Source organism: Nycticebus coucang, chromosome 12 (genome assembly GCF_027406575.1).
Source record: "Nycticebus coucang isolate mNycCou1 chromosome 12, mNycCou1.pri, whole genome shotgun sequence".
Taxonomy (NCBI): domain Eukaryota; kingdom Metazoa; phylum Chordata; class Mammalia; order Primates; family Lorisidae; genus Nycticebus; species Nycticebus coucang.
This window is the reverse complement of record NC_069791.1, coordinates 66,044,383-66,060,934: the sequence shown is the minus strand read 5'-3', so window position 1 is coordinate 66,060,934 and position 16,552 is coordinate 66,044,383. Positions and strand designations below refer to the sequence as shown.

General features: G+C 46.0%; 1 protein-coding gene across 1 annotated transcript in view; it reads right to left on the bottom strand.

Moving 5' to 3' along the window:
* FOXK1 (forkhead box K1) overlaps positions 1-1,744 on the bottom strand; it is a 70,982-nt gene extending 69,238 nt beyond the window's left edge. Inside the window, exon 1 of the mRNA XM_053555833.1 lies at positions 1,191-1,744. Coding sequence (XP_053411808.1) covers positions 1,191-1,744 — 554 coding nt within the window. The remainder of the gene's footprint in view (positions 1-1,190) is intronic.
* Between the last annotated feature and the right edge of the window lie 14,808 nt (positions 1,745-16,552).

The following is a 16,552-nucleotide window of genomic DNA, read 5'->3' as shown; positions in this document are numbered from 1 at the left end:
AAATGAAGGTTTGTCTTCCCTCTCACGCCCAACGTGGGAGTGACTCATTGTTGACGTTACATTTAAAACTTATTCAATATATTTATAAGCAACCTTAACAAGACCCTACAGAAACAGAACTTTGGGCCCTGGGAATTACCCCAGCAAAAATTCCCTGGATGCAAGGCACTTATAAAAAGAGAGAGTAATTAGACAGTATAAGACAACTCTTGAACATGAACCACAGTGAAGAAATATAAACACTAGTGAGGAGTTAGACGCAATTACTACATAGAAAAAGAAAGTGCCTGCTGAGGAAATGAGTAATTAACTAGGCTTTCTCCTGATCAACAGATCTTAAGATCCGGGACTTCGGAGGCAGAGCAGAGGGTGGGGAAAGGAGTGTGGTGTCCAAAAGGAGGGGACAGGAGACAGAGCGGCAGTCTAGACCCCTCCGGCCAGGGAGTCCCGCTGTGCTCTGAAGCGCCCCGCCCAGCTCAGGGTCCCACGGCCCCACGCAAGCATCTCAGAAAGCCACCCACGTTCCCCACTGCGTTTGCGAGGTACACTGAGGCAGGGTGCTTCCCATCCCTGCCAAGCCTCTGCCCCTTCAGACCCAAGCAACTGCCGAGGCCCGATACCAGGCTTCGGGCCTTTGCGCGGGGAAGGGGAGGTGGCGGATACTGCAGTCCCTCGGAACCCCGCACTTCCCGAGCGATACTCTCCCGCCGCCAGATACCGCCTTCCCCCAGCGAGGCAAGCGCACCTGGGTGCCCCAGGACCAGACCCGAGGGCAGAGGGCCTGGGACAGGCGGAGCTCGTGGTGACCACGGGGATCCAGCCCGGCGGGGATGGGGACCGGGGTGACTCTGGTAGTAGCCCAGGGGTCCATTCGGGCTAGACTGGGAGTGACCTGGAGGATACAGGTCAGGCTGGGTTCAGGATGACTCCCAGGCCCAGGACGAGCGGGGTTTGGGGTGACCACTGGGGTTCATGCCCACAAGGGTTCCAGAGTGATCCCGGGGTGTAGACCGGACTGGGTACTGGGGGATCCTGAGGGCCTAGGAGGCAGAGATCAGGGTCGAGGATGGACCCCGGGGTCCAGGCCGGCAGGGGTCGCGGTCGTGAAGGACCCGGGGACCCAGGTCGGGCGGGGGCGGGGTGCGCCCCGGGGCTCGGGCCGGGCGGGGCGGGCGCGGGCCGGTACTCACTGCTTGGGCAGCTGCAGGGCGGGCGCGCCGCGCCGCTGGAAGGCCCCGTCCACGAAGACACCGTTCTTGCCCAGGCAGCGCAGGTAGAAGTGAGGCTCCTGGAAGCTGAGCTGCAGGTGGCGCCGCGATATGAAACTCGACAGGCCCATGCTCAGGTCCACCGAGCCCTGCGACGAGTTGCGGCCGATGGTGACGCTGGGCTGCCGCATGAGGAACTCGAACTCGCGGCCCTCTAGGCGCGCCAGCGCGGGCGCTGGGCTCTGCCGCACCGAAGCGGCCGCCGCAGCCACCAGGGCCGGCGCCGCACCCGCGCCCGAGCCGGAGCCGGAGCCCGCGATCGCGCTGGGCGGCAGTGGCGGCGGTGGCGGCGGCGGCGGCCCGGGCGGGGGCTGCGGAGGCTGCGCCGGCGGCCCGGGTGGGGGTGCGGCGGCCGGCGGGGGCGCGGCGGCGGGGAAGGCGGCGGCGGCGGCCGCGGCGCACAGCACGGGGCTGCAGGGCGCGGAGCGCAGCGCCAGCAGGGCGCGGGCGCCGCTGTCCTCGCCGACTTCGGCCATGTTCGCGCAGCTCCGGGCGGCCTCCGGCGGCGGCGGCGGCAGCGCAGGGGGCGGGGAGGCCGCGACGCGGGGCAGGCGCTGAAACCCGGGCCGGATCGCGCCGGCGCGGAGCGGAGCCCGCTCTGCCAGCGCGCGCTCCGCGAACTGCGCGCGTGCGGTGCAGGGGCGAGGCCTGCGCTCGGGTCTGCGGATCCTGGGGTGTGGGGCCCGGGAGCCCCTGTGGCTGGCCCTCCCCTGCGGTTATAGGCTATACTTCCCTCTGTCCATTTGCGGGCGGGTGGGTCAGAGGGATCCAAGAAACATCTAACCGGAGAGTTTTGCTCCTGGGACACTGGAGAAAGGGTCAAATGACTTCAAGGGTCTCCAAGGCCCAAGTCGTGCCCATTCTCCCAGTTCTGAAGCACCCAAATTAAGGGTTTTTCACACCGTAAATGAAGATCAAATTTGCCTAGGAGTACTCGCGGAATGACACATTTGGCCATCATCAAGAGCCCTTCAGGACTTCAGTATTAGGTCCCCCTAAAACGGTGGTGACGTTCCCACATTTCTCTCATTTAATAATTCAGAATGTGAAGGTAGACATTGTAGTTCCCGCCCTGGCGGAGCTTACAGTCTTGGGAGATACGGCCACGAATTAAAGGCATTCTAATAAATGTAAAATCACAATTGTGATATGTACTGGCGAGTGCAGAAGGGAGATTTGGCCTGCCCGAGGTGGGAAGTTTGTTTGCTTCCCACTCTCCAGTCTGGGGCTGAAATAGGTATTAATACAGTTTCTCATCCTTGAGTGCATGGATGCAAACAGAAGGCAAGTGTTTGGAACACCTTTTTATGTGAAGCTGTAACAAGATGTCCAAGGGTCTCCTCCCTGCGCTCCAGGGGTTGGGCTTGGGAGTGTGGGGGCAGTGTTTCCGTTGGGGTCGCTGGGGCTGGAGAAGGAAGCCCGGGCTTGAAGGGGTGTAAAAGACCGACGGCCACTGTGGGTGGAGCTGAGTAGCCACAGTTGCCAACCAGGTTAGACTAAAGAGGCGGCAGGGGCCAAAGTACTTCACGTAAAGATCTGGGTCTGACCCCCACAGCAACGAAAAGCCCCTGGGGGGATTTAGGCAGTAGACAGCATGCATACCCAGCGCAGTATGTGAAACCCACTCACTCTGGCCCTGTGCAGAGCCTGACCCTAAGAGGAGCCAGAGTGACCGTGGGAGGCCAGTCAGGAAGCTAGGAGACGCAGCAAAGGGGGCTCAAGGGGAGGGGGGGGGGCTGCAGAGAAGCGGAGAGATTCAAGAAATGCCCACTGCTTACAGAGAGTTGAGGGAAATGTAAGGTGGGGTAGCAGAGTGGAAAACGGAATAGGTGTACACCCAAAAGAATTGAAAGCAGGGTCTAAAAGAGGTATTTATGCATACCATATTTATAGCAGTATTAACAATAGCAAGAAGGTGGAAGCAAGCCAAGTACAAGCGTGTGTCCACACTTGTGGTACATACATAAAATGGAGTATCATTCAGCCTTAAAAGGAAGAACATTCTGACACCTGCTACACCATGGACGAACCTTTAGGACATTATGTGCAGTGAAGTAACCCAGACACAGTAAGACAAACACTGTGATTCCACTTCGGAGGAGTCAGTCCCTAGAGCAGTCAAATTCATGGAGACAGAAAGTAGAAGGGAGGGTTCCAGGGGCTGGGAGAGAGGGAGTAGCTGTGAGTTCCAGTTTGGGAAGATGAAGATATGCTGGAGGTGAATGGTGGTGATAGTTGCACAACAGTGTGAACATGCTTAATGTCACTGAACTGCAGACTTTAAAATAGTTAAGATGCCAAATTTTTTTTATTAAATCATAGCTGTGTACATTAATGCGATCATGGGGCACCATACACTGGTTTTATAGACTGTTTGACACATTTTCATCACACTGGTTAACATAGCCTTGCTGGCATTTTCTTAGTTATTGTGTTAAGACATTTAAATTCTACATTTACTAAGTTTCACATGTACCCTTGTAAGATGCACCGCAGGTGTAATCCCACCAGTCACCCTCCCTCTGCCCATCCTCCCCCCTCCCTCCCCTCCCTCTCCTTCTTCTCCTTGTGGTACATGTACACCATGGAATATTAGGCAGCCTTAAAGAAAGATGGAGACTTTACCTCTTTCATGTTTACGTGGATGGAGCTGGAACATATTCTTCTTAGTAAAGTATCTCAAGAATGGAAGAAAAAGTACCCAATGTACTCAGCCCTACTATGAAACTAATTTATGGCTTTCATATGAAAGCTATAACCCAGTTATAACCTAAGAATATGGGGAAGATGCTAAATTTTATGTTATATGTACTTTACCACAATTTTAAAGAGATTGATTTATGTTGAACCTCCAAGGTTCTTCCTTCTGACTCATTTGAGGTGACTTCTCACCTTTTAATGAGAGGTTTGATGACAAGAGGCATTTTGTATGTACTTGCAAGCACCTTAAGACTAACTTAATATTTAATGTGAAAAATTGTGCACAAACCGACAAACATAGATTAATCTTTTCCCGAGGAGCAAGAACTGTACCATGCTGATGCAAGGAGCTCACTGGGCTGACTCACGGTGACCTTGGCAAGTCTAGGCACATATTTGATCATTTGTAATTTGCTATATTGCTATCTTGATGGCTTCCACAGAGAAGATTAAATAAAAGGGCCATTAGGAAAAGCATTCAACCCAAATATGAGAAACTGAATTCTTCTCTCGTTGCCTCTAGAGTTTGAGGGCATGCCAAAGCTGTTTCACAAAGCATTCACTCCAAAAAAGAAAAACAAAAAGCTTGCCAGGAGAACCTAGTCAACCTTTTGGAGTCCCTCAGGCTCTCACCTTGACAGAAGCCTGGGAGCGGGTAGCAGAACCAAAAGGAACAGAACTAACTCTAATGCACTTCACCGTCCACAAAACGACTAGCTGGGTTGGAGGTGATGTTTAAAGCTGCGTTAAAGAGGCGGTGTATTTAATTTTGTTGCTAAAGAGGCAATAAAGTATCTAGGGAAATAATCCATTTAAAAAAGTAGGCAAAATATGTGAACAGGTGCTTAATCAAAGAAGATATATGAATGACAAGCAAGCATATGAAAAGACACTCAACATCATTATTAGAGAGTGAGTTAAAACCACAATAGGATACCACACCTATTAACAACATCCCTTAAAAATCAAAGCTGACAATATCAACCACTGGTGAGAATTTAGAGCAATGGGAACTCTCATCCATTGTTAATGCCATGCAAAAGGGCACTGCTACTTTGAAAAACAGCTTAGCAGTTTCTGTAAAGTTAAACTACACTTACTATAGGACTACCAGTCCAATTCCTAGTTATTTACCCAAGTGAAACAAAAACTTATGTTGACATGAAAACGTACGGAAATATTATAGTGGCTTTATTAATAATCACCCCAAATGTACCTCAACTGGGGAATGGATAAAGGAACTGTGGTTTCATACAGTCATATAATAGAATACTTTGTAGCAATAAAAAGGATGTAATTGCTGCCACACAGAACAACATGGGTGAATCTCAAGTGTATCATATATGATTTCATTTACATGACATTCTAGGAAAAAGCAAAACTACAGATGGGTGGTTTCCAGGGGCTGGAGGTCCAGGGAGAGGTTAACTGCAAGGTGACATGTGGGAGTTATTTGGGGAGGAGGGGGACAATGATTGTACTGACAAATATAAGACTATACATATTTGACAAAAGTAGCAGAACTTGCACTAAAAAAGATGGAATTTTAGTCTATGTAAATTGCACCTTAATTTAAAAGTTATTTTTAGGACAGGCACAGTGGCTTATGCCCATGATCCTAGCACTCTGAAAGGCTGAGGTGGATGGATTGCTTGAGCTCAGGAGTTTACCCGCCTGAGCAAGAGTAAAACCCCATCTCTACTAAAAATAGAAAAATTAGCTGGGCATTGTGGGCGCCTGTAGTCCCAGCTACTTTGGAGACTGAGGCAAGAAGATCACTTGAGCTCATGGCACTCTACTCAAAGCCACAGAGTGAGGCTCTGTCTCAAACAAAACGAAACAATCCAAAAACAAATAAAAGTTTTTTTTTTTTTAATCCAGAGAGAGTGAGTTAAACTCAAGACAAGACTTAAGAGTTATGCTGTCCAATTCAGTAGTCACTTACTGAATATGACTAAATTTAGACTCTAATTAAAATTAAATAAAATTGAACATGCGCCACACCTTAAGTGCTTAGTAACCACATGTGGTGAATGGTTATTGTACTGGTCAGTGCAGATATAGAACAGTCCTACCACTGCGGAAAGTTCTGTTGGACAGTGCTGCTATGACTTCTACCTTCGCCTCCCTTTATCTTCCAAAGTCCAGGAATCATGCTGTACACCATGTGCCAGGGACACAGTAGCAGCACAGCAAGACCCGAGAAGAAGCAATGATGGGGGTCATTCCCTTCCCTTAAGCTGAAGAGATCCTTACTTGGACTATTGTTTCTGGGTAAATGTATGCAAGATAGCCTGTCTCCATCACCAGAGAGGATTCTCATGGAAATCCTTGAACCCTGGTGCTGGCTGCATCTGAAAGCAGATGGATGGAGGTAAGGAGGAGAAGCCTCGAAATCTGAAAGCTACTGGTTCACACTAGTATCTTTAGAGGCCTTGAGTTCAGTAAATATTTGGCAAATGACTGGAGAATTCAGATCATTCTTCCGTTTCCCCCCATCTCCTTCCTTTTCCCGTCTGTTAGATGTCACTTCCTGCTGCTTCTGTACGTGTTATCCTCCTCGGAGCCTTCCTGCATCCCCAACGTTGCTTCTTGCCTGTTCACTGAGTCCCTAGGATGTCCCGTCACACAATCATGAGAACTCTGACCATTCCTCAAAAGGACTACACTTTCATATCTCTGCAAAAGACAGAGGCCAAGTGTGTGTGTGTGTGTAAGGCAGAATAATCTTCCATGTAAACACTTCCTTACCCATTTGAGACCATCACCTAAAAACCTAAGAGAGTTGAACTCTTTCCTCAGCTTGATTCTAATAGGCTAACTGGTTTTTCTTTTACAGACACTCCTTCATTTAGAACTCACACGTATTTCTTAAACAACAATTCAGGAAAAGATAGGTCTGACTCCAACACCATTGGAAACATGTTCAAACCAAAGCATGGATGAAAAATACTCTTGACAGAGTACGGTGGTGTTGGGACTACTTGGAAAAAGGTGGAGGTGCTGTGTGTTACTCTATTGCAGTGTGATGAATGACTCCACACTTAGTGGCTTAAAATGATAAAAATTTATTATCTTCCAGTTTCTATGGATTAGAAATTTGGGAATGACATAGAGTATGGGTCTGGCTTGAGGGATCCAGTGAGGTTGCATCAAGATGTTGGCTGGGGCTGCACTTTCTGAAAGTCGGCATGACCCTGGAGATTCCACCCTATACACCTGGAGAGTTGGTGCTGTGATTGGCAGGAAGCCTTGTGATCTCTCCATTGGGCTACTTGAGTGTCCTCACAACATGGCTTCCTTTTGAACAAGGAATCCAAGAAAAAGCAAAGAGAATCCACCAGGTCTTTTATGATCTAGCCTTAAAAATCCCACTCTGCCATATTCACAATATCCTAACGGTTATATGGCTTAGTCCAATCCAATTTGGGACAGGACTGTACAGTAGTGTGGATACAGAATGGGAGTTGACCTGGAGAGCTAATGGTTCATACATTTATTCACCAGCCAACAATATACTAGAGATGATAGTGGAAGCAAATTGAGTAAGCCCATTCCTGACCTGGATGGAAAAGTGTAATGAAGCTAATTGAAACACTCAAATTGTATTAAATCAAACCAGCATGACCGTGCAATGGAAGGGGCATAGACTTTGGGGCCAGCTCTACCATTAACCAGCTGTGTGACCTTGCACAAGTCATTGGCCTCTCTGGGGCTCATTTTCCTACCATTAAATGCAGACTCTAGGAGACGATGTCAAGGGACTATGAGGCGCTCAGAAATTCACTCATGTGACCTGCAAGAATAGACTTGGAAATAAGGAAAGCAAGAATCTTAGCCCAAATACTAGCTCCATAGAACCCCCCAAAAGCTGCTCAGCTGGGAATCCTGGGACTAGATGCAACTGGAGGACAGGAAAGTCATCAGGATCCAAAGCTGCTCCAGTACCCATGTGTCCCCCTTGTCTGTAAGATGGTAACAAGAATAATGATGGCAAATACATGTTAGGTAACAAGAACATGCTGTGCAGAAGGCACCACGCAGAGCATGTCATAAGCATTTTGTCCTCCAGCCAATGACTTTATCAGACCAGTTATGGCTAAATGAGGACATTAAGCATAGAAAAGAAGGTAAGTAATTGCTTAGTCTCTGGTAAACCCCCGTCAGTTGGGCGTTGGTAGAACAATTTCCCTTGAGGGCAGGCCCACTGAGGATAGCTGAGGAATATTTCAAAGGCGCCACCTATGTTTCTCTTCCCCCTACTGACGCTTGAGGGTTTTGTTCTGGTTTTTCTCTGATCCTTACCGTGAAAATATGGCAGGGTTTCTAGTGGCAAAGCTCACAAGAGCACTGGGTCTCCTGTTTCTACCTCTCAGACCTTGGAGGCTTGGAGCTCTCATTATAGGTTTTGGTTTATTGGGGGTTCTTTGTTTTGTTTTGTTTTGTTTTGTTTTTTAGAGACAGGGTCTCACTCTGATTTCTGGACTAGACTGCAGCAGTGTGATCTTAGCTCACTGCAGCCTCAAACTCCTGGGCTTGCCTTCTTTCTGCCTCAGCCTCCCAAGTACCTAGAAATATAGGTGAATGTCATCATGCCTGGCTAATTTGTTAAAAGTTTTTTGTCGGTATGGGGGTCTTACTATGTTGCCTAGGCTTGTATTGAACTCTTGGCCTCAAACAATCCTCCTGGCCTCCCAAAACACTGGCATTATAGGCATGAGCCACTATGCCAGGGCTGGGTTAGGCTTTCCTACACTGGTGCTTGGTTCCTGTGTGGCTTTTACTCCTGGTTTCTGATCTGAAAAGTTGTAATTCTCTGGAGCTGTGTGTCTCTCCAATTTGGAGCAGCAGTTAGTCCTGTGACCTCACTTCCCTGATGGATCTAAGAAGAGTTGCTAGTTTTCAGCTCATTCAGCTGAACTGCTGGGTGGGTGAATGGAGTGATGAGTTCTAACCACACTCCTCACATGCCAGCCTGGAGACTGGAAGTCAGTAACTATAAATGGCCATTCAATAACTCTGTCACTTCTCTTTGAAGGTCTTCAAGCTTCTACTTCCACCACCAACCGCTCCATTCTCTAATATTTTAAGTGCCAGCTCTTCTAGAGAGATATCTGCTGGGCCCCCTTAGTTGCCTTTGTCATTGGTGAATGGAGCATGCCAGCCTTCCCGTCTTTTAGTGGTCAGCTGGGAGTCAGGCCTTTCTTGTGCTTGGTCAGTGCTATCATCACAATATAGGGGTCCCCATTACACACAAAAAGATATGAGCCACATACTTGTGCCCTTTAGGCAGAACCCTGAGGATAAAGTGGGGCAGGTATGGTGGCCACCCTAAGGCCTCATGATCCAGGAGAATACATACAGAAATAGCTGAGGTTTCCAATATGTTAGCCACTGGTTACATATAATTATTGAGCACTTGAAATGTGGCTGATCCAAATTGAGATGTACTGTATGTGTGAAAGATGCTAGACCCTGGATTTCAAAGATTTAGTTAAAAAGAAAAGAATAAAAAATCTCAATATTTTTTATATTGGGGTAGGATAAGGTGGCTCATGTCTGTAATATTGGAGGATTGTTTGAGGCCAGGATTTCAAGACCAGCCTGGGCAACATAGCGAGACTTTGTCTCTACAAAAATTTCAAAAGTAGCCAGGCAGGTGGCTTATGCCTGTAATTCTAGCTACTTGGGAGGCTAAGGCAGGAAGATTGCTGTAGGCCAGGAGTTTGAGGCTGCAGTGAGCTGTGATGCCACTGCATTCCAGCCTGGGTGACAGAATGAGACACTGTCTCTAAAAAATCAATCAATCAATAAATAAAATAATTTTTATGTTGACTGTGATAGTAATTTGGATATATTGGGTTAAATAAAATATATTATTAAAATTAATTTCACCTGTTGCTCTTTTCCATTTTAATGCTCATACTAGAAAATTTAAAATTACATCTGTGGTTTACATTACAGTTTTACTGCTGTTACAGACCAATGAAACCTTTTTTGTTTCAATAGATACTTCTGCCTCAATGACAATGCTTTGAATCTGTGTTTTAGCAGAGCATAGGCTCATAAATATCAATTGTATTGCTTCCTCTTTTAGCAGGAAGATTGATTTGTGTAGGTTCTTTCTTTCTTTCTTTTTTTTGTCTTTTGTTTTTTAGAGACAGAGTCTTACTATGTTGCCCAGGCTCACCTCAAACTCCTGGGCTGAAACCATCCTCCCATCTTCCTGCTTCAGCCTCCCAAGGAGGTGCCACCACACCCGCCTCAAGACTTGTGTAAGTTTTAATGTCTCAGGAGTTCTAAGCATGGGGCTGTAACAGCTGATGATGGAGAGGAAGGAGAACAGGAGCAGAGCAGCTGATGACCTGCAGAGGCTCTGCTGTCAGGGGCTTTGCTTTGGAGCCACAGGAACCAAGTCTGGCCAATTTAAACAAAAAGGGAATTTATTGGCCTGATAGGAGGTAGTTCACATAACTGAAGCCAAGCTCCAGGCTTTAGAAAGGGCTGCTGTGTGGATTTAGCAGCAAAAACCCAAGGCCACTCTCTCCGGATGGCCCCACGGGGATTAATCAGCTCTGAGCTTTTCCCTTTCTTGCATCAGTCCACACAAGATTAGATTCCTCCAGGGAAGGAGGCTAAGGGGCTTTGCAGAGGTTCTGTCCTTAGGCCTGGGCCAGAGGCAAGCACCTCGAGGAGCAGGCAGACCCTCAAAGGCTGCATGCAGTGGGTTGGCCGCTCCTCAGAGCAATGTCAGGCTGCTGTTAGCAGAGAGGAAGGGAATGCTGAGCTCAAAAATGGTAGGTATCCGCTACCTCATTCCAGCTAGGCTCCGGTCAGTCACCTGTGGGGAGCTCTAGCTCTTGTTTTTTTTTTTGTTTTGTTTTTTACAGACTCGAGTTTATTTTTTAAAAGTTTTAATTATGGAAACATTTAGAACATACACAAGCAAAACAATCTCCCAGGTATCCACCAACCAGCTTCCACAATGATCGATTCATGGTCACTCTTGTTCCAACTGTCACCAACTAGACACCAACAAATCTTGGGCAATATACCAATTTCATAGATAACTGGTCTTTTAAAAATATATATATAACCACTATATATAAATAATATATTTATTATCCCTAAAATGATCCTAAGACAATGATACCTTAATATGACCAGATTTCTGGCCAGTGTTTAGATGTTCATTTTTATTTATTTATTTATTTTTTTTTGGTGAGGCAGACTCTCACTATGTCACCCTCCGTAGATTGCCGTGGTGTGGTGTCACAGCTCACAGCAACCTCCAAGTCCTGGGCTTAGGCGATTCTCCTGCCTCAGCCTCCCGAGTAGCTGGGACTGCAGGCACCCGCCACAACGTCCGGCTATTTTTTTGTTGCAGTTTAGCTGGGGCTGGGTTTGAACCCGCCACCCTTGGTATATGGGGCCGGCGCCCTGCTCACTGAGCCACAGGTGCCGCCTCCTAGATGTTCATTTTTAAAACAATTTGATTGAGATTTTATTTACATACTAATAACATTCCCATGTTGTCATTTTGATCTATATGGTTGTCCAATCTTTATCAGAATCCAGTTTTCAGAATATCGCTATCATCCCCAAAGTTCCCTCTTATTCACTGAGAGTCAGTCCTCACCCCAGCCCGCAGCCTCAAGCAGCCACTCACCCACTTTCTCCTGGCTTGATTCCCCTTTCCTACCAATTTCACACACACAGGATCATACGGACACACGGCCTTTTGTGTCTGGCACCTTTCACTAAGTGCAAGATTTGGGGGTTCATCTATAATGTTGTGTGTATCAGGAATTCATTCTTTTTAGTGCTAATAATCCTTTATTGTAAGAATATACTACAGTTTAAAAAAAAAATCAATCCCCTAGTTGATATACATACCAATTGTTTCCAGTTTTTGGTTTTATGAATAATGCTACTGGTATGAACATTCACAGACCCGTCTTTGAACATGTGTTTTCATTTCTTTCGAATAGATTCCTGCGGGTAGGATTGCTGGGTTACATACTAAGTATATGTTTAACTTTTGAAGAAATTACCAGACTGTTTCCCCAAGTGGTTGCAGGATTTGACATTCCCGACCACAACATATGAGGGTTCTTGTAATCTCTTTTAGTCTAAGTTTCCTCTCCATTTCCTTTTTTTCCCCTTCCAATTTATTTAAGAAACTGGGTCATTTGTTCATCAGAATTTCCCACAGTCTGAATTTTCTTGATTGCATCATGATGTCTGAGTTTGTCTGAACTATAAAAAAAGAATGTCTGATAGCTATGTGTACACATGTATATATCAGAATAAAATAAAAGTTGATTGTTAACTGAGGAAACTGGAAAAAAGAGAAACAGACCAAAAAAACAGGATTAAACCAAGGATACAGTCAGTACACAAAATACAAACCTTCAAGTGTAATGTACTTGGTAGAGATGGATCCCAGTTTTAGTTCTTAGCTACCTCACAGCCCAAACAAAGAAGGAAACATGTTTGGTATAAAGATTCATAGCTCATAAAATAAAAACAGGCTGATTACTCCGTAACGCTATCTTTTATTTTCTTGGGAAAAACAAGGGAAAATGTTGACCAGTATTCCCATATCTTTATTAGGAAGGTGGTAGAAAATCAGGGAACGGACACTCCCACTGGTAGCCAGGCCAGTACACAGTGATGTTTGTTGAGACTTCAATGATGGAAATGGCAGTTGGTTTCTTTGGGATCTGATGAGATAACATAAAAAGTCAAACTTCCATTCCAAGTCCACAAAGCCAACTTTTAATTGCAATAACAGAGTCCTCATGCAAATACTCAGTGTCAAAGCCCCAGTGTTTTGCAGCTGTGAAGGCAAAGAAATGTTATCATTACATAGAGATTACCCCTAACAAAGCATTTACAACATTATCTTCCTTCCCAGGTATATACCAACCTTCAACCCCTAACACGAAGCAGCAAACACACCAAAATAAACAAAAACTCCATAGTTAGTTTGTTCATTCTAAGAATGAGCACAAGTTTCACTCCTAGGTATCTACTCAGAAGAAATGAAAACACATATCCACACAGAAACCTGTATATGAGTGTTCATAGCAGCACAATTCATAATAGCCAAAGTGTGGAAACCACCCAAATGTCCATCAACTGATGAATGGATGAACAAAATGCGGGCGGCTCCTGTGGCTCAGTCCGTAAGGCGCCGGCCTCATATACCAAACTGCAACCAAAAAATAGCTGGGCGTTGTGGCGGGCGCCTGTAGTCCCAGCTACTCGGGAGGCTGAGGCAGGAGGATCACTTAAGCCCAGGAGTTGGAGGTTGCTGTGAACTGTTTGATGCCAAGGCCCTCTACTGAGGGCCATAAAGTAGTGAGACTCTGTCTCTACAAAAAAAAAAAAAAATACAATGGAATATTATTTGGAAATAAAAAGGAATGACATAGTGATGCATGCTACAATGTGGATGAACTTTGAACACATTGTGCTAAGTGAAAGAAGCCAGTCCCATAAGACCACATATTGCATGGTTCCAACTGTATAAAATGACCAGAATAGGCAAATCTGTAGAGACAGAAAGTAGATTAATTGTTACTTATGGCAGGGTGGGATGGGAGTTTGAAGCAGGAGGTAATAGCTAAGAGATGTGGGGCTTCTTATTCTTGTAATGAAAATGTTCTAAAATTAATGGTGATGGAGGCACAATTCTGCACACCCAAAATGGATGATTCCTATGGTTTGTGAATCATGTCTCAGAGCTGTTGAAAATAAGCTAAAATCTTGTATGAATAAAATTAAATTAAGTCAGCTGGGCACCCATAGCACAGTGGTTATGGTGCCAGAGGCTGGCAGGTTTGAGCCCAGCTTGGGCCAGCAATGACAACTGCAATAAGAAAAGAGCCGGGTGTTGTGGTGGGCACATGTAGTCCCAGCTACATGGGAGGCTGAGGCAACAGAATCGCTTAAGCCCAAGAGTTGGAGGTTGCTGTGAGCTGTGACACCACAGCACTCTACCGAGGGTGACATAGTGAGACTGTCTCAAAAAAAAATTAAATTAAATATAAATTAAACCAAATTATGTTTATCATCTTTCTAGGTAAAGACTGAATCATATCTTTTTTTTTTTTAACAATACTCACAAAATTTCACAAAGTTAAAAAATGTTCTTGTTTTAAGTGGATTCAGGGTAAGCAGCCTTTTACTGAGGCCTCCTGTGTGCGTCAACCGATTATCCTGAAGTGACAAGTAGCCAAGTGTTTCAGTGGCATAAGAATGCCATTGGCGGCTCCACGCCTGTGGCTCAAGTGGCTAAGGCGCCAGCCACATACGCCTGAGCTGGCAGGTTCAAATCCAGCCCAGGCCCACCAAATAACAATGACAGCTGCAACCAAAAAATAGCTGGGTGTTGTGGCGGGTGCCTGTAGTCCCAGCTACTTGGGAGGCTGAGGCAAGAGAATCGCTTGAGCCCAGAAGTTGGAGGTTGCTGTGAGCTGTAATGCCACAGCACTCTACCCAGGGCGACAGCTTGAGGCTCTGTCTCAAAAAAAAGAATGCCATTGGCAACTGCATCCTTCTTAGAAGAAGGGGCTCCCACTGCATGCACCTGCCTCTCCCCTAAGTGGCCACATCCTCCCAATAAGGGGGATGTTTGGTCCTGGCCTTGCTTACTGCAAATCTGGTTTGGATAGCTTCGTGTTATCTGAACCAAGTCTTTATCCCAAGGGTTATTTATACCTCATGGTCCCATTTCAGCATCTTTCTTTTGTTCATGCTTTATGGCATCCACTCTGCCTTTGAGAGCTCTGCAGTGAGGAAAGCCACAAACTTTTGGTTTTTATATATTTAACCATTAAACTTTAGCATGGAGTTAGCTCCCTGCTTACTTGAAGCCATACTATTTATTCAAAGTTCAGACTTCCCAGAAGAAGCACAATAATTCCAATCTTCTCTAATTTTACGGTAATTTATAAATATAAAATGTGCAAAGAATTCATTAAGCTTATAAACCCTGGGAGAGTTGGTGCTGGTTTTAGTTTGCTGAGCACCTGTAACAGGACTTAGCACATAGTGCATGCTCAGAAACTAGTGAATGGATATACAAGTATGAATTTGCAGCAATTATATGGGATGTAGAAAATCTCACATTCTTTTTACAAAAAAAAATCAAAATAATTCCTTGAGTGCAGAAATAGTACAAAATTCAGTTTTAGTCATTACTGGGTTTCCTCTCCTTCCATTCCAGGCTTATGCAAAGGCAACATATCCTATCTAGAGTGAGCAGACTGGGGCCCCTGCTCACACTGGTTTCTGCTGATGTGTCCACTGTCCGAGGCTGAACAGCCCCCCAGGGTTCAGCATCTCCCAGCATGGCCAAGCTGGGGCACAGGGATCTTGGGCAAGACTGGAAAGCCCAGTTTCTGAGGCAGCTGTGCAGCTCTGTCCCCTTGTCAGAGTCCCTGATGCTCACAACACCACATCATCTGGATCCTTCCCTGACCTTGGCTTGTGACCCCTCTTCTGGGGTTAGGAGCCACCTCCCCCAGGAATGTTCACCCTTTCTTGTTGCCTTCTGGGAGCTCCTAGTGTAAGTCCATCTCTGAACACTTGTGCTTTCAGCCTCCCCCAGACCAGGGCCCAGCTACTTTCAGAAACAAACATGGAAAGAACATAATACAATGTATATATCAGGAAATATCCTGCCACGTGTGCTTTAAGAAGTATTTCTTCATGGCTTATACTAATGCCTTTTATCATTTTCTAAGTTTTTTTTTTTTTAATCTGATTTGTTTGCACATGCCAAAGCAGAGGGACATGTTATCATTCCCATTTTGTTGCCACATGGCTGAGGGCATGGCCTGGGTGACATGCCCAAACCTCACAGCGTTCAAGCTGCTGAAGTGGTCCCAGAGCCCAGGCTTCTCACTCCCTCGAGGCCATGGCCTCTTCCATAGCATCCTATCAGCTTCCCATCCTCACCCCACACTGTAAGGTGTCTGGAAAGGCCATTATTATGCTGCTTCTATACCTGAGAAGATGGATACTTAAACTTTAAGTGACTTGTCCAAGATCACAGAGGATGTTAGTGAAAAAATAACCAGACTAGTCACAGAAGCAAATCTCCCCATTACTAATCCCCAGGTCTTTCTGTTGCAATTTGCTGTATCATAACTTATTTTAGTTAACATTCATTGAGCACTGAGTGTGTGCCAGTTACTGTGCTAGGCACCTTGCAGGTATTAATTGTCCAAGCAGCCCTGTGAGAGGCATTTTTATATCCTAATTTTATGAGCAGAAAAGTGAAACAAAGCTTGGAAGAGGTAAAGGATCTGGCCTGAGGGCCATGCCACAGTTGCAAATAAGGGAGCTTGGGTTCAGCCCTCAGGCAGGTCTGACACCAATGCTCACTTTAGCCCTTCTGTCCCTGATCTTTGCAGATCGATGCAAGCTATTAATTGAAAGAATTACTAAAATATATAAGCAAAAAGCTTTCGCTCAGTATTTTCCCACAGAATGCTTTATAACCCACACAGATACGTTTCTGTTCTTGAGGTTAGGAATGCTGGTGGCATGCTGGTGTAGTTGGGCACATG